The sequence below is a fragment of the Anopheles coluzzii genome, chromosome 3 (assembly GCF_943734685.1).
Source record: "Anopheles coluzzii chromosome 3, AcolN3, whole genome shotgun sequence".
NCBI classification, from domain to species: domain Eukaryota; kingdom Metazoa; phylum Arthropoda; class Insecta; order Diptera; family Culicidae; genus Anopheles; species Anopheles coluzzii.
In genome coordinates, this window is record NC_064671.1 from 59191283 (window position 1) to 59215002 (window position 23720).

Below are 23720 nucleotides of genomic sequence, written 5' to 3' on the forward strand. Positions count from 1 at the left end.
TTTATGATAGATTTTTGGTAGATTTAACAACACACGAAAAAATATATTTTGTACATTTATTTTTTTTTACTTACCTTTATGTCAAAACAAAACAAAATATTGAATTCTACCCAATAGAAACATTCTAGCGAACTTATGTGTGAATTTGGTTACGTCTTTATTACAGCGTTTATTCCATTTAATGAAATAGTATTAAATTCGGTACAGACGTTTGATATTGTTTCCATAAGGAAGGGAAAATTGATTCGTTTCGTTTTTTTAAGAGAACTACAATTCGAACAATTTTGCCTAGCCCGTTACCCCCTGCCCAGTTCGGCAAGTTTTACACATTAATCGCTCGATTCACGTACAAAAAAACATATTTTATTGTATCTTTAGCTTTAGCTCTGTTGTCTCATATTTCGTACCATACTCCCGATAAAATCTGGATCACAACGTACGAAGCAATGTTTGCGGGGTTCGGGATTTTGTCGTTTAAAAACCATCCTGCGACTGCAACAGTTTGCTATTATCATTGTGCTACACCTTTCATCACTATACTATGCCATTAGTAGTCGTAAGAGCTGTAAAAACCTATTCGTTGGGCTTCGACGTATGTTTATCCTGCAGGGCGTTGAGGGAATATTGGCTATTAAATTTACATCTAACCTCCATTAGCACTGATGCCTTTCTGCCTTTTCCACTGGGAGAATCAAATGTGTATTATTTGCCGATTTTAAATCTCTTCGAATGCGCTCGACAACCTCACGGGCAACATCTTTTGAACATCGGCTCCTCACCTACAGTATGTGTCGTGTTTGTGATGAAATATGGTGATGCACTAGCTTAATTGATCTACCACCACGGTTTGTTAAACTATAGCCGTTCGTTGATTAATATATTCCAGCGGCTGTAAACATACCAAATGAAACATTCCAGCTGTCAAAGCAGCCCGTCTTTCTCCCTGTTCGCTCCCTCTGTTTCTCCTAACCGATTGGACCATCCGCATAGTTCCCTTCCCCCCTCTTTCCTCCCCTGGACGATAGCCAAAGGGAAAACTAATGTCTTTTTTGTGCTGTTGCTGTAAATCGGAATTCCGCACAAACAAACCTCCATTAACCGAACGCGATGAATTCCGATGATGAATGCATTCGATCGTACCTCCGTGCATATCGTTTCTGCCTTCCGTCCCATGCGCAAGCAAGCAACAACTCAATCAAACAATTTTAATCGAAACACCATCGCACCCCTATCGCACGCTAACATAACGAACCGAGAATGTATGGGTACGAAGTTCGCTAGGGCGATTTGAAGTTTGTGATGAGTAGAAGAGGAAAAACAAAAGGCAACGGGCAATGGGAACCATCCGTTACAAAAATCTATCACGATCAATAAATTAAACAAATCCGCATTGCTTAAGCCCACTCGACCCCGATTTATAAAAGCGATAAATATTTCACGTGCTACCAAAGGCACTCAACTGTATGTGAACACCATCATCATCAGCATCAACAACTACATCACCATCATCATATCCATAATCGGACTCGTAATTTATGTCTGTAAGTGCTATAAGTTCGAAAGATGTTCATTGCCGTAGTTTGTTTGCTTTCTTTCCGCGTGCCAGTGCGTGTTGTGGTACGGAACTCGTGAGCTCAGGTTTTTTTTTGTTACCGAATTCCGTCCCAGATTCCCAGGTCTGCAGTCGCACGCCGTGATGGTGCATGTTGCACGAAATGTCATCCATCAAATATTACTCCCAAAGGAATCATGCGTGTTTATTTGCATGGATTGGTTGTGTGTGAATATATATGTGTGTGTGTGTGTCTGTGTGAATGCGGTAGAATATATGGAATCCAAATTCCATCACACGATGGATACTTTTGGAGCGCGTGTTGGCTCACTGCCATCGTTTCACGCGCGATCACGTACGCGATCGACTGCAGTGGTGGCAATGCGGTGCAGAAAGTCTGTTGAGCGCAACCAAAGAGATTAACACGAGCGATCTTACCGTGATCGACCAGGCCGATTGGACCGCACCGGATGCTTTACGCCAGTACAAAAACACATACATGCTTCCCCACGGTTTGTGACATCGTTAACATTAATTTATCACATAAATAAGTTTTGCTTACTTCCCCTGTTGCCTTCGTGCGATTATCCCTTGGTATGACTTTTACTGTTTAACTACTTCAATTTTGGCAATGTTTATACAACACAAGAGTTGTAACGCTTTCGATTCTGGTTTCGTTCGTACTCTAGAGTATAGCTGTGTCAGCTTAGTGAAATCTGTTTCATACTCCAACCCGACTTTAAACTACATTTTACTTAATATTTTTGACAAAAAATTGATTTAGCTCGAAAGAACACACCAGTGTCCTTAATGCCCTAGGATCCATTACCAACCACTTGTACGAGTTACGTTAGTTTGACTAGCTGCTCCTCCAAACCGTTCCCGCACGGCACACTCAACGCTTCATTACCGTCACAGGAATCGGACATGTAATCACCTTTCCCACTGCTAGTGTTGCCACCATTGGCAGCGTGCAGTTGACTTCTGGCCGTGGCGTTCGTACCGGTCGTATTGGTATCGTTATTATTGTTACTATGGTTGCTACCACCATTGGATGATGCACAGGCAGGTGTTCCAGGTACGGTAAGGAGATGGTTGTTGTTCCGCTGGGTTTGGGCGGGCGGAGGGCTGGGATTTCGGGACGATACGCAGGATGCCGCCGTCGTGGTGGTGGTAGCGGTCGTTGTCGGTTCCACGAGCAACCGGTGCTGCACCTTCGAGCCGGTAGTTAGCTGCGTCGTATCCGAGTTGGTACGGGTGCGTGAGCGCTTGGGCATCACGCTGTTCTCTAGCTTCAGCTGTGCGTTTACCTCGGCCCGCGCCGCGCACGTGCAAGCCTTCAGGAAGCTCTTCTTAAAGTTCTCACTCAGATATGCGTACAGGATCGGATTGATGGCGGAGTTGATGTACCCAAGACAACCCACCAGCAGAAACAGGATCAAATCCAACCGCGTACTACACGTCTCGAAGTCGGACGTAATCAGGGCGACCTGCGATATCCAGTACGGTAGCCAGCACAGGATGTAAACGGTGATGACGGTCAGCACCAGCTTGGTTACCTTTCGATGCGAGCGCCGCTTGCCACGCGATTTTCCCGTCGTTTTAGGACCTACGTTTCGCAGCTTGCGGATCACCAGACAGTAGAAGGTCATGATAAAGCAGAGCGGAATCACGAAGCCCAGTATTAGCGAGTACAGTGTGAACGTGTACCCAGGCAGATGGCCATGCGTTTCAGGCCACAGTATCTGGCACGAGTATGTGTTCGGTTTTTGTTCTATCACGTCGGCATAGATCATGATCGGCAGCATGATCAACGCAGACGCAAGCCAAGCCAACAGCGATACGATGCGCGACACCAGCGGCGTCCGGTACTTGGGCGAGGAGATGTGATGGCAGATGGCAATGTATCGATCGGCGGACATGATGAACAGGAAGATGGACGACGTGAACTGTGTGACGGAGGTGCTCACCATGTACGCTTTACACATAGCGCCCCCAAGCGTCCAGCGCTTCATGTGCATCGTAGCGATCAGGAACGGTATGCCAATCAGGAAGCATTCGTCCGCGATCGCTAGATTCAGTATGTACATGTTGGTGACAGTTTGCATGTTGGAAAACCGGAGCACCACGTAGATGACGAGCGTGTTACCCAGCACACCGACCAGGCAGACGACCGCGTACAGGAACATGAACAGATAGTAGGTCGTTGGCATGTCCGTGGGCGGACAGGTAAAATTACCCATAAACGTTTGGTTGGGGTCGCTGTTCTCCAGGTAATTGCCAAGCTGGGACACATTTTGGTCCGTTAATGAGTCGTACTCTCCCAGGAGAAAGAATGACGTTGCATTATCCTCCTTCATGGTTGTGCTTAGTTAGCAGTGTTGCTTGAACTTTCTTCTATCCAGTTTTGAAATTCATTTACCTTTTACACCATTCCAAAAACATTTCCTAATGGGTTTGTTTGGAGGTTTTTTTTATTCCGCTGTAGCTCACGTTGGTTGCGCTGAAACGAAAAGAGACGAAAGAAAAGGCGCTATTTTAACAATGGCAATTTAATTTCTTCATCATGCAGAGGTTTTAACACCCGGCGTAATGCAAACACTAACCAATAAATGCTAATGGCGAGGCAATCTCTAACACAAAAACCCATCCTTGCCCAGGGAGTCATCATTTACATCTCAAGGGAATCCCGCCGGTTCTGGCGGTAAAATGTATTCGCCTACCATCGCGCACAAAGTTAATGGCCTTCTAATTATTCCTCGACAGAATCGCTAAAGCTTCCCGCGCGACAAACGCGTGGGAGCAGCCGGTCTTTGCAAATATTTCATAATTGGGAAACCATAAGCTGATTGCTGCTGTAGCCGGAAAGCGTTCTAATAAAATATCGGAATCGATATACCATCGATAGGTTTCGGCATTGTTGTGCGAAGTTGGCAATGTATCTTCTCTCAGGGAAGATATAAAGAATCTGATTACGGGGTGATTATTGCCCACCCGTTAAATGATGTGCACGGTAGAATTCTTTCCCGCCGCAATTTAGTGGCAGGTATGAGAAACCACTTTACTCCCTCCGGACAGCTAGCATCCCTCCCCATTCGGCCAGGAATATCCTTTAGTGGCATCCCATTCGCTTAGCATCACCACAGAAGAAGAAATTGGCACAGAAAGGAACCGCAAGGAGCGAAAGCCATTGTTTGACGATTTCAATTGCTACATCTTGCCCCATTCACCGGTGGTAGGTGGTAGTCATCGAAATTAATTAGTTTCTCATTGTCTATCCCATTGGGTCGGTTTACCTTTTTCACCACCTTCACACAGCCAACAGCTCACACAAGCAGTTCGGCGGGAGTGCGCTCCCTCCTCCGGTGACTTTGGAGGTTAATTGGAACCCCTTTGGCTCGAAATCAATACAACCGGACGTGCCGTCGGTCGCGTGACGTGAACGGAACGGTTTGACGGTACGCTTCCGTTCACGGGTTTAATGTTCCACTGTGCCAGCGGAAGCAATTTGCTAGCAGCTAACCGGAGCGCAAATACACTCCCGTTCACACAAAGGTGCACACTGTGTAAGGTGAAACTTGGCCCTTTATTCATTTGCATTGAAGCAGAAGTGCCCGGCGCGGGTCATGTGGAATTACATTGAAATCGGATTAAATTGCAGTTTAAATGGCGGTTCTTCGGAGCGGTTCGACCTGTTGAAGATCCACAACAAAGAGTGCGCGCAGTTTCGATTAATAGAGTTGTTTGTTGATGAATGATGTGCGCACGTTAGATTCTGTTTTATTTCCCTCGGCTCTGCCGACTGCTGCTTATACGATTGTTTGATTGTTATGGAGCTCGTGTTTATCAAGCAGTTTGAATGCATCTGAAGCAACCCCCCACGCGTAAACGGGATTGGTTCTAGTTTTTGCGTGGCGTGGAAAAGCCTCAGCTGGCATTTGTTTGCTTTTTGTTCTTAAAAATAGACCAACACTCCTCACGGGTCATACCGGCCACTGCTGCTCGATTCCTTGGCCAATCCATTGCGTAAACACAGCACCGAGCCAGTAGCAGTGATAAACCTGACACGCTGTTTGAAGCTTCAGCTTGCCCCGTCATGCGACACGGGGGGCGCGTATGGCTGGCTAACCGACCGTACCGTGCATTACCGCCATCATCGGCCGAGCTCCAAACAAACAACTGCAAACACCCGTTGGCGTTCGATTTGCGACACAAATGCGCATCGATTGCACGCAAGCAAATACTTTCTGAAGCGGGATTTCGCTAAAAATAACGCCCACTTCCGGACGGCGGCGACCACAAAACGGTACGGTTCGGGATTTACCGCGCAATTTAAAATGATTACCACTGCACATTAAATGGCCCTGCTGGAAATGGTCTTTCGAAACACGCAAGGATAATCAATCATAAACGGTAAATAATAGGCTATGTTCGGGTACCGTTCACGATACTTCCATATCCTTGACGCGGCCATTCAATGCCCAACGGCAAATAAGGAACGTGTAGACACGGGTGTGCGCTTAAATGGGTTATGTGTGATTGTGGTGTATGTGTAGATGTTTATATGTTCACATGTGCGGGTTTGATATTGGGTGCCGTTAGTAACGATGCGCGGACTGCGATTTTTCCTCCACACAGCGGACCATCTGGCAGATGAGATAGTATTACTGCTTAGTTTATGAGATACCCGTTACCAGCAGCTCATTTGGGGGTACTTTGGTTGCTCCGATTTCCTACAGGGGTAGCTGGCAAATTAGTATCATACAGGTCAGCGATTTCTCAGTAATCGTTATTAATATTTGACTTGATCACAATAGTGTTCTAATCGGCTAGATGTTATAAAATGACAAATTTTATTTTCAAGTGTTGCATAATTATATCATAAGATTGGCTTCTTTTTTATTAAATCCTCTACTGGTATGTAACGCATGGATGGTTGTGCACAGTGCATACCGCTAGACGATTTTTTTTATAAATATGTTAACATGTAATTCCAGATCAAATTGTGTTACTCGCGGTTACCTAAAACACATTTGGAGAAAGACATGATAATTATCAATGATTGAATTTTTAGCTACAATAAAAAGTGGCTAATTATTAAATGTGTATGAGCACCGAATTCCCTGTTTCAGAGTACTTTTCTAAGTAGTTTTTTTTATTTACCAATTTAATGTTTAAAGGAAATATTTTTCCTTAGCCGACTATAGGCTGGACAAGACTAAGGTAAAATGTAAAGATTAACACCATTGCCAAGTGTTGCCATGCACTTTATAATTATGATAATAATTTTTACAATTTTTATCCATTTTTATCCATTTTTTTTTCGATGGGCAAATTAATAATTAATAATTATTCATGAAACATGTTAACAACAAATGGTTAAAAACATTCAACCAAAATAAAGAGTATGAGAAAAAGCAAACAAATAACATTTGTGGGCTATAAGTCCCTAGGCCATTACAAGCAGAGAGGTGAGGGATACATAATCTGTAACTACTAAATTGTAAGTAATAACATAAAGCTTTAAGCTTGAGTTTGAAGAATAACTAGTTCTTTCCCTACCGCCTATTATAAAATTTAAAAAATTTTGATCTCCCACAACACAAGAAAATGTAAAAAATATTATACTTACTTATCCTAGTATTCCTAATATAAATAAAGGAAAATATTATAAAGTATTCCTTTTTCAATCTTGCTGTAATCGACAGATACTAAAACAAAATAATTTTGCCATAATAATAACCCTCAACACTCAACGGGAAACAAAACTCTGTAACTCCCGCTTATCAAATACCGAAACGTCCTCCGGCAGCGAAAACAGCCCTTCGGCAAACACGCATCCTCTTCTGCGCGATCGAAAGCAATCGAAAAGTGAGAAAACTTGTTTGTTTGCCTTGGCCATATTTGTCCTGGCTTTTAGTTGCCACTAATTTTGCCACCGTTTGCATTTCGGGCGCTGGGTGTGCTGGTGTGTTGTATGTGTTTCTTTTTTGTCTTTATTTTTCTTGCTATCGGAAATGCCCAGTGGTGGCCATCATCCGCAATTCCTCGAAAACTTCATTGTCATTCAGCAATTTCATCGCATTCCACAGTGCGTGGTCGTCGTGATTCAATAAATCGATTACAAACACACAGATCGACTGATAGCAAATGGACTGTGTGATCGAACGCAGAGCCAGCCTCTTCAAAGTTACAGGAGTGTCTTAAGAATGCTTTTGACGGTTCTGGTACTGCTACTGAGAAAAGAAAAATTGTGTAAATCCCGTTCACCCCAACGTTCGTGCTATCAGTTTGAAGAAATTTTCCAAAAAGGTAATAAAAATGAGATTGCACACCCGCTAAATTGCAGCCAGTCTAAAATTGCTACTAAACGCTTCGCAAATCAACTGTGTCCGAACCGGTTTCGATAGCTCTCATGTTTTTATTGCTCCGCCAAGTAAAGTGGTTATTAAATATTTATGATATTTATGAGAAATCGGTATTGGTGCAGCATGAATAATAACAACAACAGCTACAAGAAAATAAAATGGGATATATATGCGTCTATATTGAAAATATTGAAAAGTTTTTATTGAGTGATCAATGAAACTGACGAAATTCTTCAACGAAACTGAAGCAGAAGCGAATAAAAAAATAACACTTTCTATTGAGCCACTTTCACAGCCCTCGCTCTATCAGTGTGTTTACGTTTGAACACATTTACAGTGTACTTTGAGATAATAATTTTAGAGCTATATTGGCGGTTTGTTCGTCAGAAAAAAATAAACATAAATAACATTCCGCGGACAGTTGTAACATTTTTGACGATGTCAGGATGGCAAACACTTAAAACAAGCGCCTCGTTCGAGTGTGCGTTTGTTAGAGTCGGTTTTTGTGTGCGTTTTACCTACGGTAGAATTTAATGCTTCTCCTCGCCTGTTCGCACTCGTACCATCCGGAACAATATTTTTCCATTTGCTTGAATCAACGTAGACAACACGGACACACAAAAAAAACATCCCCACTTACACGCACACACACACACAGACACGGTAGCAACATTTCCGCAATGTCCGTTACAACAAACTGGGTCACGTGCAATCGATCCATCCAAGCGCTGGTGACCGACCTACACCGATGATCCGGAATTGGCTTCCGGTATGGCACGATTGTGCAACAGTCGCCTTATGTCACCCCGGGGCAAGATTTATGACACCGAACCTGTAAACCCGAGAAAATCCATAGTGCTGGCGTCACATTCCCACCACTAGCGTCCAGACCGATGTCCCGGCTTCAACCTACCTCTACCATCCCTAGTCCTGCTTCCCAGTCAACAGCAATGCAATGCTCATAATTCCCCCTCCTGCATTCCCTTTTTGCCTACGTTCATCAGTCCCGGAAGATAGCCCCGTCCATGGCCGTTATCAAGATTTGACGCGGTGGATGGAGAATGGGTTCTGCTGTAGTGTGTGCAGGGGGGCGAGCGCTTTCATTAAATTAAAATCATAAAACCACCTGTTTCGGAATCAGCTTAGGAACTTTAATTTTATCTTCCGCGCGGAAGATAATACCGGCGCGTACGGTGTGATCCGGAAATCGAGAATAGATGTTTACCGCCTGGGGTCGCACCCATGGCGCCACAGTACACACTAATAAGTTTACCTTTACGGAACAAACAATCTGCGCACGGTACGTGAACGCAACCGGTGTGGACAGTGCGGCGGATCGAGTCGCGTACAGTGTTGGCGGATTTGTTAATTAAAGATTTTCCACATTCTACCACGTCTGTCCTGGGCAGAGAGCTGGTTGGTGGGTTTAGTGTCTAGCGACACTGCAGTACATAAGAGCAACGATTGTCTCCAATGCCAATTCTGGTGCCCGATAGTGTACAAATGATTTGGATGAAATTTTATTAAACCTTCACGAGACTGTCAATCTAATCCCTTGATTTTATGGCTGCACCGTTTACGAGCCTAGTAAACCCCTAGGAACAACGGCACTCATCAACTTGATCCTGGTTTATAACCGTGCTTAATAAATTTCAAGTGAATCTTAGATGATGAATAATAAAACCAAACTGCGCAAACCCCCCACGGTGCATTATGTTTGCGGTTCTGAACGAGTGGTATGTTTACGGGCCAGGTTAGCACAATACCTGATACTCGACACATCCCCATATTCAAACAATGTCCACATGTTGTTGGTTTTCCGCAAAACAAAATCAATTTGCTTGCAACTTTTTTCGCCTGCTATCAAGCGAGCAAATATTTGTGTTGGTTTGCTTTGGCAACAAGATCAAGTAACCTGTCAAAAGACATGCTCGATAACCTATCCCCCATTTTTGGTGCCGTTGCAGCGCGTGACCTATCAAATGTAATGTGTCCGCCGCCGCGCCCCGTGTGGCCCAGCGAAGGGCAAACTTGTAAAATCTATTCTCAGATCCCAAACTGTCCCGACGCCCGCCAACCGGAGACGAACGCTATCTCATTAGCATATAGAAAATAAACATTACAATAACCATACCCGTGCCGCCACGCTGTCACCATTTGACAACTGTCGACTCGATGGTATAACGGTGAAATTTGCACTATCCTTGCCACCATTCAGTAATAGCGGGGAGGTGTATGTTAGTGTGTGTGTGTGTAGGTCGGTCTGTGTACTCTCACGCACGCACGCACTCATGTACAACCAAGGGTAAGGCCACACCACAGGCCAGTAGGTGGTGGTTAGCCGTACAGATTCGTGCGATAGTGTCCCAAACAGCAAAAAACAACCTCGATACACAGAAAACAACACCAAAAACACAAGGACGAAGAAACTGGTGTCGCGGGAAAGGTCGGAAGACCTTCTTCCCAGCGCCAAACTGGTACACATTGTCTGGTTTGGGTGTGGAGAGCAAGTTGAGTGATGTTCATTTGACGTTGCCACTATCCATCAATAGCGCCCATGACGTCAGGTATCTTGGGTGGGATGAAGCATACCCTTCGAAACATTTCAATACACTGTGATACGCACGATTACAAGAACCGAAGCATTAGTCTGACCTGGAGTCCTCGGACTCGGACTTATTGGGCGGCAGATAATTAAATATAAACAAATTTCCATCCCCTCGAACGCACAAAATAGATAAACAAAGGCAGTAAGTTTTACTGCTGCGCAAATATTGCAGACCACTATTGATAACGCGTCCGGGTAACATGCCACCTGCCACCCGCTCCGATCGGTGCACCAAACAAAGCAAGCAAACAAAACTGTTAATGAAAACCCATCCCAAACAGACCTTAATTACAACCATTTCCCAAAAAACACTGCTATTTCGTAGGAAAACATGGCGCCAAATGAGACAAACGCACCCTTAGTTTGCCTTTTTCTGAATATCCTTCCTTTTTTCATCATCTGAAAGATGCTATAGTGTTTGCTTTTACATGTTGATGATGATGGTGTTTATTAGCAAGCGCTGGTACCAGCTTTTGTATTCCTTCTTGGGAAAACTGTAGCCACAAACTGCTGCATTGCTCGCATAAGAAAAAATACAACACCAAGCCCCTTTTGAAAGCTTGTTAAGGTGTCGTTTTTATTATCATTGAATTGCCGTTCAGTTTGGAAAGGCGTTTCCCGGACTGGGTCAAAACTTGGTTAATAACAATTCATTCATCGGATCAACGACCGGAACAGTCCGCACAATATATTATTCTTCCGCACCCGCACGGCCTCTTGGTCACCGGGCTAGATTGGCTAATATGCGCTCATAAACATAAACCTTCACCAAATTAAAATTTATGTTTCCACCACGGTTGTTGAACAATAAAAATTCTCCAGTTTGTTTTTTCGTTATTTTGCATGTTGCGCAGCGCTTCATATTTTCATTTTCTCATGAAATATGAAAAAAATATATATTCTGCTTTGTTTCATAGAAAGTTCCAGAACTGTGGTAGTTATTTTACAGTGATGTTTTTTAGCTGTTAATCGATGGGTTATGTTACACATTTTAATTGGGCTTTTAACTGAAAATATTACTGTTTTTTATCAATTACATCAAGTGGCTTTTGATTCACTTGCAACTGTTCAGCACTATAATTTACAATATTTATTTTTCTAAAATATGTGAGGTCGGATAAAAACAGACACGGTTTGTACAAAGTATCTATCACAGCATTATATCGTAGTAAATCCTGGATACTAGAATACTTTTCATGTAAACGGTGAAGATGCCATCTTAACGATACTTGTCTTTAATTTTCAATTAATTATGTTTAATACATTAGTATCACGAGTTTTTGTGTCCATTTTTAAAATAGATTGAAATATAATAAAGGTCTGGTAATTATTTCAAAACACGAGTCGACAAGGTTTGACGGGATTCCCATATACACCATCGCCCTTCGACTAACATTCCGGTTGTGTTATAATAATAAGTCTAGGAAATCTATAGAAGCCGTCATATGTCAAACGGAAAATTGTCAAACAAACCCATTCCAAACAAACGGAGATTTTATCGGTATTATAGAAGGTTGTTAGAGTCTTCACGCGTTGTGGGTTTGATCTTAAAATAAAAAATAATAATTCGTGCTGAAAAATGTTTACTTCAACCAGTTGTTCAATTGTAATGACACTGGCTTATTTTGGATTAAAAAAATCTAGCAGGAAATGTCTAGCAGTTGAACGTCAAAATTATTGTAACGTTTTCCATTTTTTAAATTATTTTCAATAAATGCATACCAGCACATTTAAGATCATGGAAACAATTATTTCATTTTGCATATAGTATTTCATGCGCATAGTATGGAAAAGAGAGTCCCACATAACGAGTAAAGCACTAGAACGGATTAATCTCGTGTAGGGTTCCATTACATTTTATTAGGGGACCTTTTGTGTGTTTTGCTATTCCCAAACTTTTTAATGTAATAAATGGTAATCATTCATTTATAAATATAATTACTTGCAACGAGTCTGGTAGAAATTGCAACTATAATAAACCATAGAAAGCTATAAGCTATGTTTGGCAAAAACTGGTCCCCGTTTTTGTCAGATAATGCAAATGTGTGACAAAACCCTGCGTTCAGTTCGAAATATCAAACCAGAGACAAATCGAGATGTCAAACATGCACTATAATACCAAATCTTCATTTTTAACACTTTTTCTCAAAGTAAACAGATGTTCTATTTCGCATGCTGTTTTACAAAAATATGAATTATGTTACTTTACAATACAATACAAGGTAAGAAACTTGATCAAGTCATTTAGTGCCAATCATTCAAGAATATACACCACATTGATTTAATTTCAATGCACTTGGTGTTGGTACAGCTAAATGGTAAGTTCTACAAGTTCGTTTTGTGATTTTCTTCTATTCTAACCATAACTACATAATCTTTTACCGGTCTTGTCTTTAAAATTACGTACTATATGTCAATTTTAATCACGCATTCGCATTTTAATAACGCAATGCTTTTAATGTAACGTTAATCGACACATGTTGATGTTATGCATAAACGTGTTAATCGTCAGATGTTCATTCGGTTTTCTATTATTTCGTGTCATCTAACAACCACTTTTGTGCTATATCACCGACTATTTTGAGTCACATTTAGAGTAGGGTAAATGTACCAATAGTGGTGCAATTTGTGGTGGTACAGATGTATTTTAATGGATTTAAAGTGTCAGGAAGGCCAATTTCTGAATATTTTAACATATAACAGTTGGAATATGTTTTATCTTCGCAATCACAACCATTTTTACCATGAAACACATCAAATTTACGAAAAAAATACATATTTTTGTGATTGCTTCGTTGTACCTATAATGGTGGTATGGTTCCTATAGTCGTCGTATTGTGTTCCTATAGTGGTGGTAAACAAAGATGCATCAAAAACGGTGTATAATATCAATGAAACTTAGTTTAGAAGCTGTTTTCGTATGAATAGCAAGGATTACTGCCATAATGTAGGTTTCTTGCGTAATTTGATCGTAAAAAATGTATGAATTTGGTTAATGAAAATATTGACTAAAGTACTGAATACCACCTGTCGTCAACCCATAGCCAGAAGAGTTTGCTTGATTTGAAGTCGATTTTTCACTCAGTCAAATAAGCGAATTTTGGCATTTGTTTGGTAAATTACTTACAGAAAACTCATTTTTGTTGCTTATTTGAATGAAAACAGTACGACGTGTCAAAAATATCGTCGAAAAAAATCTAAAATTACATGTTTTTATTGATTTTAGAACTAGGACCACTATAGGAACATGCCTGTTTGGTGTACCTATAATGGCACTATCGTAAAAATCACTTAAAAATACGTAAATATGGTCAAAAGCCAATGAATTTGAATAAAACAATATCATTTGATAACAATTATGTTAAAAAGCTAATAATTGCGTTGTTATGTGATCATTTAGAACGTTAACTAACATATGAGTATCGTTATGAAATCCTAAGGAATTTAGAAAAATGTGGATACCTTTAACAAAATAATGGATTTTTCGGTCATAAAGAAACGGAATGGCCCCATTTCATTTTTAAATCCTTTGTAAAAGGCTAGAGAACATTTCACACTATCGTAAATAACTTAACTACTGTTAATTTATCGTATGAGACGCATTTTAGTGCAATACCACCACTATTGGTACTAGCACCACTATAGGTACGTTTACCCTAGGTTGGATATGTTTGTACTTATAGAATTAACGGAAGATAGAACTACTAATCACAGAAGTTGTCATCTGACATAATAAAATCACGTGCTATGTTATACACAAGTCTTACAAAATAGGCTAATAAACAAAAAAGTCAACAATTTAAACAAAAAAAAGGCCTAGGACAATTTCATTTTGTTGTGCCAAGCAGCATAAGCTCATAATAGGCTAATTATAAAAAGAATTAGTCGAAATTCTACAAATATTGTCTATTATGTCATTATTGATTCATTCAATAAAATGGATTAATTTTAGGCGGTTTCTAGTTGACAAATCATACCCATTTGTTTTACAATATCATCAAGCTCCAAATTCCACGAAAAATCTTTAGTGGCATATACATTTTAATACTTTTGATAAACACGGTCAGTCACCGTGATTATGCGGAAATAAATAGTATGACAAAGCGAATTCTGGCAACGCGAAATTCGATAAAATGCAGATTAAAAACAACACTGTAGTCGGTTTGGATGTTTTTTTTTTAATTTTCTATTCTATATGAATGATTTATCTGCATTGCGTAGTGTAAGTACTGGAAACAAATGCATTTTTGTTAACATATTCTGCACTTCAAACAGAGCGGATTTAGATAACGCAGACAGGTCTATGAATGGGTTTCAGTGTTCAACGAAAAATGGCTGATCGCTTTTATTTCCAGTCCATACTAGTTAGATTAGGTTGATAGGTAGCTAGATATTAAAATAAACACTTCCACGCAAACTACCCTCATATGCAATTCACACTTGATTCACATCCTATGACAAAGAGTCTGATTGGAAAAAGTCTGCTCTTGATTAGCAAACATTAACATACCAATATAACGATGTAAATCTATCTCCACCACATGGTGAGATGTTTAGAAATGCCACTGTTTTAGTTTTATTTTAAGACTCACTCTAACCGCTTTACCGAAGGTACTTAGCACATCGTTGCTATGTTGATTGCTTTGGTCAAACAAGTTTGTTTTTTTTTTTTCGTGCGTGTGTTATGACCCGTACGCTGCACCGTTCACGTGTAACGGCAGTAATAAAAATTGAACAAGTCAAACATCTCCCAAAATCCAACAACAAACAAACACCGAAATCTCGTTCCAGCCGCCATAACGGCCGAAACATTCACAGGGAGCTTTCAATTATTCCCTACATAAACAGCTACCGCTTTCTGCCGCCACCACCATCCACTCAACCAAACTGTTAACTGAAGCCCGGCCAAAACCTTCAAAATGGGTCATTTGGGATGCTCGTAAGATAAAAACTAAAAACAAATATCCACCCGGTGAGAACGTCGGGCCGTCGCTGGTGCAGCATTGTCCGTGCTAGCAGAGCGTTGCATATTGTGTTGATATACGGCACTGTTACCTTTGTTTTTACTTTTACTTTTTATACTGAAGTAACGGCTCTCTTACGACTAGAAAAACTGTTGCAGAACAGTAAATGGAAATTTTCCGTACTCTTCCGAGTTAAAAAAAATACAAAAAAAAGATACAAAAGCACTAGCGCACATGGTTAGCGTCAGACAGATGAAGTTTTTCACAGACACTTCGGCAACCTCGAGTTTCTCTTCATTTGCAACCATTGAAACTAATAGTACACACAGTTTGGGTAGCGTTACATATTATGTTTGTATGTTTTCATTTCCTGAGGGATGAAATATAGCACACCCTTTGCATTGCTTCACTGCTTTAAATTTCATTTCGTTAGCAGCACATAAACAATGCAAAGCTTATAAGTAACAAAAACTTTTTACCATAAAACAATCGCTACACGTCTAATTAGTCTGCCAAATGTTGAATAATAAGAACATTACATTAGCTAGCGAACGATAACGTTACCTGATGCTAGCAAAATGTCATGCCACTCCCAAGTCTCACGGCCCGAGTTCAATGGTATTCTGTATATGTATAGCAATAAAAACCAGACATAACCTCCCCGATAAGCCTTATAAAGAGCGAGAATGTGTGTATGTGATTGTGTGTGTATGCTCCCAACGCGTCTGACATAAATTATGATTTATTGGTTCGAATTTCGGTCACTTCGAATGTCTTTGTCCCGGGTGAGGATGGGAAGTTCGTCTTTATGCCCGCTTCAAAATCATCAACGAAATGATCGCAAATGCGCTACACTTTTCCTGCCAACTAGAACAAGTGAGAAGTTGCAATAACTTATGACAAATTGGTAGCAAAAAAATGAAACCCCATCCGCGAAGAAGTATGTATTTACTATTACTTACAAACTATTGCCGAGTATGGGACAGAACGCGAACGTACCAAACATAGCCACATTGGATTGTGCCAGCCAACTTTTGTTTGGCATTATCTTTGCATTGTGTGTTTTTCAGTTATACTTTTTTTACTTGTTATTATACACTTTCGTGCATTCTTCAATTACATTGCCCTTCAGTTTGCCATTAGGAAGCGAGCAGGCAGATTCCGCGTGCCATGCCAAACTTCTTGAAACTTCCATTATGATGTGAACATTGCTCAGAAGACGCAATCGTGAAGGGGCAAAGTGATTGTGTATGTTTGTACGTGTGTGTCTGCATGTGTGTGTGAGAGTGCAAAGAATGACAAACGTTCACAGGCCTTCTTCTGATATTGCAAAAAAAAAATAATACATGCCGCTGAGGATGCTTACCAGTAGTAACTTCAGCTTAGCATTTCAAGCCACACCTTAAAGAGTGCTTGTCGAGAGCATGTCGTTGTGCTGCGCTGAAGAGCATTTGTTCGTTCGTTCATTCGTTTGCTACCCAAAGTACCAAACGATTCGGTTTGGGCTTCTGCTCCTGCTGGAAGCTGCAGAACATCACATCATAGAAAGCGTGTCACTATCTTTCGAACAGTCCCATCTGTTTCGGCTGGTGCGCCACAAACAAGTGTGATGCGCCTATCGTTCTTCGCCATTTGATTTTACTGGCGTGCTTTTTTTGCATTCACAAACAACCATCGGCAGGCTCGAGAGCCCATAAAATAGATGTAACAGCATAAGGAGTTCATGTTGAATATATTTTCTTGTGAGCAATATTTCACTAGATAGTTTTTTTTTTGTTGCTGTTGCTCGGCTGGCAGTGGTGTGCCATTCGGCGGTAGACTGACATAGTTTTTGTTTCGTTTCCAGGCACGTAGCAGCAATAAAAAAATGAATAGTTTGCAAAGCGCAAAGAAGCACAACAGCTAACGACTTTGGTAATAGTGTAATATCATACAGTTTTTCTCTTCCCATTCGCATTCCACCAGTAAACGAATCTACAAATGATGATGCGTTCTGTTCAGAAACTGATAAACGTTACAAGCTTAACGAGAAAAAAAAGAAATATACATAAATTTCTGCGTATTGTTGTATTTCACTTGATTTGGTATAAAGTTTGAGCAAACACACGGCACGGCTTGAAATAGGAACAATAAATAAAGAAGCCTTAATAAAATATAGTTCTGCAATAGGCGATGTGTGCTGCTCCATTTCACAAATGGATAACATACGCAACAGCCCCTCCCCTGGCGGGGTTGGAAGAGCCCGAAATTCCACAACCCTTACAAATGACGGTCATTTGTATATGCAGCTGTCCTAGCTTGTCTTTATGTTTCACACGCAAACGACACACCCAGCGCGCTTACTGTGCTGACCCCAAAACTGGCTGCCCACAGCAGCCAACCAGTCCCGGCAGGGAGGGACAGCGCGCCGGAATCGTGAGCGTAAGTACGAAACAAACTTTAAATTTTCCATATGTTACCGAGCGCCGGGAACTAACTTTGGCAGTTGCACTACCCATCCAACCGTGCAAGGAAGAGCAGGGACAGCGAGGGAAGCGTACCGCGGGTACTGGCAATACGTGCTAAAAGCTTTCGTCGGTAAGATCCGTGTGATGCTGGCCACTGATACTGGGTTACTGGTTCGAGAATCGCCCGAACCCCAACAAGACGCGCTCGATGTCCCCCGATGCACTTACGTCAGATGCAGGGTTACGCTGATGCAGCACCAGACTTCGCGATGGCTCCCTGTACTCCCGCCCTCCCCCAGTGCAGTGGTGCCATTTTCCGCCCCAAAAACTATCTCGTAAGAAACAACGAGTAACGAAATTGGGTCACACTATGTTTACGTTGGGACGCTACGGAAACAATTTTACGATTATTACCGTGGCGCTGTGCACAAACTCAGTCTCATTCGGCCCGGGGACCGGGGCTTTCGGACGGGTTGTGCACATTTCAAGTGCATCTTTTCTTCCCGGGTCACCCGGGTGTATCTGGCGCGTTGGGTGCTTACTGTCGCCGGGCAGCTGGTTTCAACCGCCGGCAATGGTCGGACACGTTGGAGGAATTTGGATTAAAGGAAAAGAATTCTACCACAGCACAGGTGTAAACCTCGCGCTCCCGGCGCTAGTTTTTTTTCCCTCAATTCATATACACGCGCACAGAAAAACAAAAAGGCATGTGGTAGGAAAGGTGAGTATTTCATTTTTCGTTTTTTGTTTCGTTTGTTTCGCTCACGGAACGTTGTTCATGGAATGTGCCTTCGGTATTTGGTTGAAAGCAGCACGCGTCACTCGCAGCAACATTCACCGGACGGGAGAAGCTTATATCTTGAAAGGTAAAATCAGTCTGTGATATTCTTTTCAACTTTTCAACAGCATACAGCATCTCGGACGCCGACCTTGTAAACGGGTGGCGGGGGAAAAGCTAAATGGAACCTCCTATCCGGATAAGATGGTAGCAACGTAAGATAGGAATGACTAAAAGCTTGTGGACGTGGATGTGTATGCATGTGTGTGTGTGTGTGTATGACAGTGTAAGTAAAATCTAAACAATTCCTCACTCGTGGCACCTTTGCATGTCACCGTCGAGAATTGTGATCGTTAGCAAAAGAGCCAAACAAAGTCGGGCAGCGTTCACACCAAGACGATGGGGCTGCCTGGTAGTTGATGATTTTTTAACGAAGGTTTCCACCCTGTGTTCGTGGTTGCACTATTTTTGCTGTGTGTGTGTGCAGTGTTTTAGCTATAGTAAAACCTTTTTGGAAATGAGCTGTTACTCAAATTGCTTTTTTTTTTATTTCCAAGTTATGACCCATTACCCTACCAAAGCTCAAATAATTTTAATCGTAATGAGCCGTATAATTCTTTGCCAAATCTTCGTTTTACAGTTGGCAAGTGTCTTAAAACTGTAAATTCAAAACAATAACTAGTTTATCAGAATTCTGATAAGCTGGTGAGCTCATACTTCATTTCGATTTGTGATGGAGCCGCCTGGTATTCGTCGTTAATAAAAAGATTGCACTTTTAATCCCCCAGTCTGATTACAAAATAAATTTTGTAGGTCCAGTGTGAAGGAAAATTATGAAAGAGACATATGTTCAAACCATTGCTATATCCCTGTAGTTTCATTGTGATAGTCGCTAGCGCTAACGAATTGCTGTGTAATAGGTACAAAGCTGTAGAATGAACCAAATCCGTCATATGAATTCGTGGTTAACCTATTCACGTGGGTATCTCCAATAAATTCAAAAGTTTACATATTTTATACAGTTTAAACCTCACATGCTTTGTGTATTTGTATCCATATAAAAATAGAAGTTACATTTTTTTTTGCAAATCGTTATGACCTGATGAATATTACTAAAATAGGTAAAAATAATACAAGATTTTTAAGGTTGTTAGGAGTCACAAACTTCCCAAATGATCATAAGTTCCAAATGAAATAAGTTAAGTTAGAAAATATCCCATACATTCCAAATCCCATGTGCTTCTTAAATATGTTATAAACTTTATAATGCATTAGTATGCAAATCAATCTGTTTAACAATTATAAGCGTATCAAAAACTCAACCCAACCCTAACTATCAAATAGTAGTAGAAATGTCTCCCCTAGCCGAATCATGGAACATCACAAAACGGCTACCTTTACGGAACATTCAAACATACGGTAAATTAAAAAGAAAACACATTTATTAAACGGACTATAGACCAGAGCCATGTCGTATTTGTAAATATCTTGAAGTAAAACAGCTATTCTCTAGCTAATTTAAGAAATCGACACCATGAGTGCAAGATGTTTAATGAACGCGGAACATTTTTAGTTATTTTATTAAATTATACTGCGTTTTCAATGTTGAATATTAAATATCTAGGTCATTACAATACATTTCATACACCTTTCTACAGTAGAACTGATCCAACAAAAGATAAACAATGAACAAGCGAAAAAATATTGAACAGGTCAATGTTAAAAAACCGAAAAAATAACACTGCTACGCCAGACCTGCCAAAATCAAACATGGATTAAGTGTGATCCTATACCGGGTATATTAAACAAATTCATTGCTATAAAAGTGGCATAAGAAATTTAAGACCGTTTATACCATTTGCACAAGCATATGACAAAAACACTTGTATTACCACTTGATTTACCACTTGATTTACATACATCGTACAATAATTGGTTCATTACTAACACATTTAAATCATTAAAATATCCAAGCGTGTCATCCAAAAATCCTCTCGCATCATTGCGCAGAAGATGGCGAGAGCTCTCCCGGACTCGAGCATAACATTTTGAGCAAGTCGCTAAGTGTTCATAAAACACATTTAATGCATCCCCCATCAACCGGCTGTAATAGCTTCCTAAGCCCAACAAGCACCCCGTACCTGAGTTAATATCCATATCCGGAGTGCTCAATCAACTCAACATAATGCACGAAGATTATCACTCACAATCTTTGCCGATCTTCCAGCATCAGAGCAGTGCCTAAAAGACTGCCGCCGAATTCGGCCACTCAAAATTGCTCACTTATTTTTAAGCCACCGTCGAGCGTCTTTCGGCCACAATACAACGACACGCACCGCAAACAAGGGTACACGTGTGCTGCGAAGTGCCGTAAGACGACACACACCTGTAGCGGCGCTTACGGCAGCAGCTTGTCCTTGGCTCTGTCTGTGCCTGCGTGAGCAGGTGTGTGGGTGTGTGGGTGTGTGTAAGTGTGTTTGTCCCCTTCGGCACTGTATGTTCACTTCCCGTGGCGAACGGATTTCACCGATTTATGGCTGCCTCTAATGGCGATGACAACCGGCATCCGGTAACGGGGTGTGTTGCCTCCCGGCTTTGGCTTTTATAACTTTTCCGTCGAAGTATTCTTATCGATCAAATTGGAAATCGTACAGGAGCAATACCGCCACCGCCGCCCATTACCCGTGCCCCCCGTCCAGCGACGAGTTGGCATAACAAAAGACGCTTTCGGGAATGTTAGATGTGCCGCGCGCCAACAACGATTTCTTGACTTTCGCCGAAGGCTGTCCTGGCAACGCACCTCGCTTGCCGGTGCGAAAACATCCTTCCCTGTCCCGATTCACTGGCCTTTGCATTGCTCCCGCATACGTATTCTTATTGGAAGTCGCTTTGTTTAGAGGCCGCGGGACGTAGGCAACTGCTACCAGCAGCAGTACGATTGTATCCGCTGGCGGCAGTCGCTTGTTCCACGCCTAGACGCTCAACCAACCCGTATCATGCCGATTTAATTTTGTGCGCCTTTTCTTCTTGCTGATACCGATTGCAAATTGGAATTTCTTCCGATATGATGCGACGACTAGCTTCACGTTTTTTTATTGTTTTCCTTTGTGTTTTGGGGTACGAATGGCTTCCCAGTGTTTTTTGTCCCCAATCCCCGCAACAGCTAGGCGTAACAGCAATAGAAAAAATGGCGCTCAACAAGGACCACCCAACCACCGAACCGTGAAGCACGATCACAAACGATTAGGCGCGCAGACTTGGCAGAAAAATATGCTGCTATCGTTAAAAACTCATAAATTTTCCATCGCCAGCACACATCGTAAATATTTTGCAAGAATACTCCCGCGATGGCTATTTATGTGTGATATTGCGCTTGTTGCCTGTGTGTTTGTAGCTGGTGCGTCTTCTTTTTTCCCGGCTCGCATCCCACCACCACTTTCTCCAAACGATTTACCCCAACCACTACCCCCCACCCACACACTTACTAGTCGATGCGACGGTTGCTGCTTCCTTCTTTTGCCGGCCGCCTGCTGCTTCACTCACGCTCGCTGGCAGGTAGTGCAATGCCGTCCAAACTGCATCCCCACGGCTCGTTTAGTGTTTATTTTTATTCCTGCGGTGCGGACGGTTTGCACGGCCAATGATCACGAAATGGCCATTACGGACGATGGACGAAGCCGGCACAAAACGGTGACCCTAGTACCCAGTCGACACTCAACCCGGTGGCGTGGGTGGCGGGCAAACGATCTCTGTATGTATGTATTTGTGTATGTATGTGGATATGTGATCACGTTGCAGGTGCAGCGCACTCGCTAATTATCTCTTCATTTTCCGTTCACAACATATACGCACCAGAAGGCAGGCCAGAAATGGAGTGGAGAGGGAGAAAAATAACGCTAACGACCCATAGCCGCACATGTATCTTCCAACATAGGAAAATGCAATAAAACACACACACAAACACTTTGCACAAACACACACACACACTCACATACATAAACACATACACACGTGGCACAGTAACGCTGTATGGTGCGATCCCGCCGGGACCTTCGATAACGGTCAATTACCGTTCATTGTGTGCGGTTACTGGAAGAAACTTTGTTGGAACTTCGCGGACGGAATGATACACTGTTTTGTTTTGCACGGAGACGCTTTGCACCAGCCGCTAACCTGCAACATCGATCGTGTTGGTCAGCATGCACCAAACCGCTTCTTACCCAAACCGCTTTCCCATACAGCCACCGGTGACCAACTGGAATTCGTAAACACCCCTCACACACTGACGGCAGCAGTTCGATCAGCGATCTTGCAATGCTAATGCATCACCATGTACAGCGGGAGTACAACAAGCGTCGGCCGTTACAGACCGGTAATCGAAAATTCCTCTACCAATTCCAAATGCCACCGTACACTATTACACGCTCTATATCGCTAGCCAGCTCACTGCTGTTTCACAATCATCCGGAAGGAATGCACCCGGCAAGGTAAGCATGGGGCCGTAACAGCAACCGTGCAAACATGCCCCGTATGCAGCGCGTACGAATGGCTTCAGTGGGCCGCAGTGTGGCCGGCACCATTCCGCGTGCAACGAACTTCGACGCGCGTTTCGATCTGTACTGGGTACACGACTGGAGCCAAGTGCTACTGCCGCTGCTGCCGGTAGTGCAACCCGGTTCCGTTGACAATGGGAAAACGACTGGTCGCAGTTGAATGTTTTATCTTGGTACTCATTTCCCTCTGGGGCACTCATTTTACCGAACGCGGCACGAGAGCACGGTGGATGGTGAGAGTACTCAGCATTCATCGTCGGGGTTGGTCAATGAATTCAACGGACTCAATTTTGAATTTGTTCCGTTGCTCTCATGGATAGCATCTTTGCTAGAAGCGTTTCTAGAAGAATTGTGCACCGACAATAACAACACATATTGTGTTAACTATAACATTTATTACGTTGTATCATAGTTGAACAATTTTTTTATTTTTCGGACACATACACAATG

At 42.0% G+C, this 23720-nt stretch overlaps 1 protein-coding gene across 1 annotated transcript; it reads right to left on the reverse strand.

The window, feature by feature from the left end:
• Positions 1-133: 133 nt before the first annotated feature.
• On the reverse strand, positions 134-23428 carry LOC120957418 (somatostatin receptor type 2-like). The gene is made up of 2 exons (XM_040379622.2): positions 22203-23428; positions 134-4055 (listed from the first exon to the last, which is right to left on the reverse strand). The coding sequence occupies exon 2, from the start codon at positions 3910-3912 to the stop codon at positions 2398-2400; it is 1515 nt and encodes a 504-aa protein (XP_040235556.2). The 5' UTR covers positions 3913-4055; positions 22203-23428; the 3' UTR covers positions 134-2397.
• Between the last annotated feature and the right edge of the window lie 292 nt (positions 23429-23720).